At 39.5% G+C, this 6,000-nt stretch overlaps 1 protein-coding gene across 1 annotated transcript in view; it reads left to right on the forward strand.

The window, feature by feature from the left end:
• The window catches only part of WWC2 (WW and C2 domain containing 2), a 120,255-nt gene extending 115,046 nt beyond the window's left edge, over positions 1 to 5,209 (forward strand). The window contains exon 23 of the mRNA XM_039551132.1: positions 4,737 to 5,209. Coding sequence (XP_039407066.1) covers positions 4,737 to 4,800 — 64 coding nt within the window. The 3' untranslated portion in view covers positions 4,801 to 5,209. The remainder of the gene's footprint in view (positions 1 to 4,736) is intronic.
• The last annotated feature ends 791 nt before the right edge of the window (positions 5,210 to 6,000 follow it).

Raw genomic sequence — 6,000 nt, forward strand, 5'->3', positions numbered from 1 at the left:
ATGACATAAGTATGCATAAGGAGGATTTTAGTGACTCTTAATAACTTCTTAATCCTAAAAGTGTTTCTAATACAATTGTTTCCAGCATGTAATTTAAATTTGATGTTTAACAGGAATAGAGGTAATGAGCCAGTTTTATTAGGATTTCTTATTAGAATACCTCAGTTCTGCAAATTAGCAGAAGTTAATATTTCAGTATCATACACTGCCATGGTAGAAGATGAATGGTTAGACAACAAACAGCAATGATTCTTTGTTCAGCCATGTTTTGTGAAAGAAACCAAGCACCTTGTCTAACATACACCACTTAAAATCATTGAGAGTGAAGAATGAAGAAAATTCCCATTTATAAATTAGTAGGGGAAAAGCAGCTGAGAAACTTTATATGGCAAGACAAAATATGTATCCCAGCTATAAGGGAGACCATTTTGTTTTTGCAAAAGAGACAATTGTTCTAGGCAAGAATAGGATAGATCTTCTCTAAGTAAATTAAATGCTTCCTTTTTAAGTTACTTCTAAACTGAACCAGAACAATCTGGCAAAGTTCCACCTGATAGTATGCAAGCTCAAAACAGTAGCCCCTAAGATCACCTAGATTTCCTAAATTTAGACCTGTCCCATGCAAGAGTTTTGTGACAAGGTTCAGCCCTTACACCACAAAAGTATGATGAAAGACATGATTTGTGTCATCAGCAATAAGCTCTACAGTTACAAAAAGGCATCAAGTAACCAACAGACTTCCTCATAATGCCATTATAGATATAATCTGTTAGTTTAGAAGAGAAAATCTTATATTATTTTTGCCTCTTTTTGAGGCTTGAAGCTAGTTAGTACTATGCAAACAAAATAACCCCAATCTCCCTTGCTTGCACTGACTGGTGGGGTACATGGGGAATATACCAACAGACCTTATAAATCACAAATTCCAGGTTCAGTTAGGCGTATAAAGCAAATAAGTCAAAAGTTCCCAATGGTAATGACCAGTCTGTCAGCTATGCTTCCTGTGTCTCTTCTGGAAAGCAGAATTTTAAAAGCCTCCATCTCAGGCATTAGAAAGAAATCCATAAGCACTCATTCCACATACCTGGGTGGGGACAGAGAGGACACTGTTTATGAATGCCAAGAAACAACCAAAAAAAGAACTGTCTCAGAAACATGAATACCAAAGCTATGTAGCACCCACTGCCCTGCCATAGGCATGCATAGACCTTGCTACATCTTTTTTTTTTCAGGAAGGAAAAAAGCTTAATACTATTTGTGGGGCAAGCCATCAAAGGTATCAACCTCTTTCCAAGAAACCACTCAACTTTTCCCTTTGCTCAATCTAATCTCTATGTGCAAACAACAACTTTCCACACCAGTGCTGCCATAGAAATCCCGCTGGACTGTGCAAACTGGGGCCTCAGTCAGGATTTAAGCGCAAGCATCACAAAAAAATAGTGAGCCTCCTTCCAGGTGCCCACCAAGGCCTTGCTGCAACACTTCTCACAGGGGAGCACAGACTTCTGAACTCTCACATCCCTTGCCAAACACCACTGCAGATCAACTAGGTCTGCCCCTCTCGTGGCACATTTCTCTGCAAAGCTCCCATTTGATCCCAGCCTTTCCTTACTCAAAGCACAAACCATAAAATTCCTGCTCTCAGTTTGGTTCCTCCAGTTCCCCACTTCCTCTCTCAGTTCACGTAGACTGTGATTTTCTTGCAGCCAAGCACTATCACTAACTCCACTACTTGAGTTTTCTTCTATCATAGGTCCTTCCTGCCCACCTCCTCAGCTGCCTCCACAGGTTCTTCACACCCCCAGGCACAGCTGAGAGCTAACTAGGTACTCAGGCTCCATTAAGCTTCCTTCCTGCTAATTCAGGGTTATACCTCTGCAGTGAGCCAATCCCACAACAACTTCCCATCCCTGTGGTGAAAAGAGGGCAGACTTCAACCCCTGCTGTGTACAAAAAACATTAAGGAGCTTTTGTGTTGTATTTTACTAAGGAAGAAGGCAGAAAACAGACTGCTTTCTGCCGTTACAAAGATTTGCAGTGGTTTCAGAAAAACAGTTTTGCTTTGAGATGGACCCTTATGCTTTAAAAACCTAGGGGAATAAAATTAGATAGACCTGCCCATTCCAGAAGAATAAATGGTTTTGGTTGTTCAGCTGAGATCAAAGAGACTCTATTCAAACTGATTTTTGACCTCTGTCCCTCAGATTTCAAATGAGTGTCCCTGTTGTTTGTGTATGCTTACACACATGACATATTCACTTTTGACTAGGAATGCCATTTACACCGCAGAAGTTTCCAGTGAACAGGTATGTTCTTGTGGAAACTGCTGGGTTACCATACTAGCCCTTCCTATAAACAAAAAAAACCACTTCCCTCCCCAACAAAACATGGAGATTTTTGCCTTAAATGCTGCAAAACTGAACACAAAGTACTCTTACTACCACATGTCCAAGTTCAGGAACAGCAGTGAGGAGCTGCTCCTCAACCCAATATGGAAGTACGCAATTGAATGGCCCAATTCTTAATTTCTGCATGTAAAGAGAGTAACCTCTACAGCCTGGTGGTTAGATGTGCACAAGAGAGGACACATGGGTTTCAGTCCTTCTTTTAGCAATTATCCTAGGTCAACTGTTTGTAAGAACCAAGCTCCCTCACCTTCCCTTTCCTTTGGGAGTCCTCTCAGCAAGTGACACACTCACTCTTCCTGATCCAAAGCATACTTAATCATTTCATGCAAAACTTCAGTAAAGGGAATTCAGTAAGCAGAATACTTGAACACTTTATAGCCTGTCAATTAGGACATGGCATTTGGAATTCCTGCAGGCAGTAAATTAAATGGACTTTGTGCACCTACTGCCTGCATTAATGCTCTAATCATTAAGCCCTTGGATAAACAAGGAGAGGGTACAGGCCACTCTTGCCTTTTTACTACTCTAATAAATAAAACTTTTCTATGTCAACTTCATTTTAAACCCAAACAAAACATATGTGTAGCAAGTCAACCCAGCAAGCAGCAAAACATTTTCTCTACCCTTTCTGTACCTGACCCTTCAGACCACTGTGTAGGAATGTGCCTGTGTCACATAGGGTCACCTGGATACTCATACCCACTGAACATCTATCCCATCCAGAGACACTTGTCTTTAGACCACCCACTTCTCTTTCTAGACTGGTATCAAAATGACACAGTTAAGTATAAATCAGAAACCCACAGATTGGTTTATCAAGTATTCTGGCTGATCTCCCAGGCCTATAGAATACCCCGTGCTTCCTATTTCCTCTCCTAAAAAGTACCACTGTTCCTGAGCTACTGTGTTTTGCACGGACCCTGTGCTTGTTAAGTCCGGAATGGTGACAGGATTAATTTCCAGTTATGAAGGAGTTACCTCATCAGTGAACCTCATTGGGACCTGTATAGATGAGAGAGCTCTCCACCACCACCACGTTTGAGACACTTTTGGGCATAGCGTGTGTTCTGTGGGAACTTTATTATCAGAGAAGCAGCTCTTGTGGGTCACTGATCCTTCAGTGCAAAATTTGAGTACAAGTTTTAACATCACATACATAAATACCACTTAAACCCATTGGTAGTTGTAATCTCTGGGCCTTTAACAAAAACCCCAAAACTTAACCTCAGCATGTATATTTCTCGTTTTGCTTCTCTTAAGCTTTTTTTTTCTCTTTCCCATCTCACCTGGGAATTAAAAGAGCCAACCAATTTACAACAAGGCTGCAAACCAGAATTTGGAAACAAAAAAGAAGACCAATTTGCTTAATATCTACCCCACTTGAATGAACCTCAAATTTGTTCAGCATTTATCCTTAAAGCATGCTTGACAAAGGGGCAACACGATGCTGAAATGCTCAAAGGCAAAATTGTTGTGAGATAATCAGTTTATGCTCATTCCCAGAGCATGGCATTCATTGTGTGCCCAGTACAAACTCCCTTCCTGTGCCAAAGGACAGAAGGGCTCTGGAGGGTGACTGGTCGTGACTGGAAGTCTCACTCTGTATCATGATATAAGCTAGCAACTCTATAATGAATCCATGCCAGTGTGTTACAGTGCAGGATAAAACAAAAAACAATGCAGACTATAAATTCATAGGATAGCTGTTTCCCAGATACTGAAAATATGGGCTAAATGCTAGTTTCAAATCTGTGCAACAGGCTCCTTGACTAACACTCGGTTCTCAATAAAGAGATTACTGTAGAATTAAGCCTTACCTTGGGAAGTAGAAAAGAAACAAATCTCTAATTATCTCTACTCTTGTACTCTGGCCATGATTTCTCTTTCTCTGGGGAAAAATAAGCTTTGTATTGTCTAAAGTTTAATGTATTCTTTCAGGTTTTTTTAATATATTTTAAAATATTAATAAGATAACTTTTATCTTCTAGTTTTTACATGTACTTTCTAATAGGAATAATTTTTGTGATTGTTCTTGCAACATATACACATGTTCATGCTAAAAAACCCTTTTATAAATATGTTACTCTGTAACCTGAAATTCCCTATGGTATGTCCTAAACCACTTGAACCACTTCAAGAGAAGGAATTTTGGATTTGCAATCAAACAGTTTACTTTTCATTACTATTTAACTAAACTGTTGACAAATATTAGCAAGGCAAACTGTCTCTGTTAATGACTAAACACCATCAAGAACAAAAATAACCTTCCTCATTTAGAGTGGAATGCCATCCAAGAGGCAAAACTTACTATCTTGTTCTTCCTCCTAGGGGCAAAGTTAAAGCTGGAATAACTGAGGAAAAAAACCACGGAAGTCTTGATCTAGAAAAATAAAATCATGGCTCTGCTGAGTGAAGAGGAAAGGAGACTGAAGGACCTGCTTTCTAATATGTCAGAGAAAACTCAGTATGTGATTCCGAGGGAGAAAATGAGAAGTTAATGTCAGGCTGGAACTGCAGTTTAAAATAACGTTAGAAAAATACATGAGATAGTGCTTTTGGTTGATTTGGTGAAGAGGACAGAGAAATGCAGAGAAAAAAATATAGAGAAATGAGGAAAACTAACAAGACATCACAGGGAGGTACAGGAAGATAGTAAGGAAAAAACATCAAGAAGATGTGAGAGAGAAACATGGAGTGTTGCATTTGGAGACAAATAATCAGATGCTGCACATGCAGAAGAAATTAGAATCACCAGGAAAACTCACTAAGCTACACTAAAGAAACAGAATCTAGAAAAGGAAAAAAACAACACGAAAAATAAAGAAAACCCTAAGTTATCTGTCATTTTCTCATTTGTACTAAACCTAATCTAAATTACACAGAATATTGTTTGATTTAGAGGAAGTCAGGAAGGTTCTACAAAATCTTCTGGTTTTTTTTCCCTGGGAAAAAAAAGTGTCCCAATCACAGTTTTCCTGAAATATTTCTATTCAGTTAGGAAAAGTAGAACAAAATCTGTTATGCTGTGTTAAACTGAAATGATGTTTAGTTTGCCTAACCAATCAATCCCCTTATCTGGGGTTAATCTGTAACTAAGCTTCTCCTGGGTGAATTGTTGTAGGGTTTCTGGGGAGTTATTGTTCAACTACCACGTTCTACTCAATGGATTAGGTTTCCCAAGGAGGATTGCAGCTTTCCATCTGCCAAAACTGTTCATTATACAGTACTTGCAGGAAAACCAGTATGTCACAAGAGACATCACCTAAATAGATGCTTAGCCTAGAGATGAAAATGGGAATAGGCCACAGAACAGCATCTTTCATAGATGTCCCCATTCCCACTTGTGGTCATTATTTGCTTCCAGTCCACAGCCTTATTATGGTTTTCTATTTCCTACTCTCACCTCCTTTCACACCCAAGGATATTTTTTCCAGGCTCCATGCTCTGACCTCTACTACACCTCTCCACATTTCTGCCACCTTCTCTCTGTTCCCTCCTTTATTTACTAGACACTGGCTGCTAGGCAGCCTAGTACGTCTGCAATGAAAAAGAATACGCTCTCCTTGGCATTTTGGGCACATCAGCCTGTCCA

Source organism: Corvus cornix, chromosome 4 (genome assembly GCF_000738735.6).
Source record: "Corvus cornix cornix isolate S_Up_H32 chromosome 4, ASM73873v5, whole genome shotgun sequence".
In the NCBI taxonomy this organism is placed as follows: Eukaryota; Metazoa; Chordata; class Aves; order Passeriformes; family Corvidae; genus Corvus; species Corvus cornix.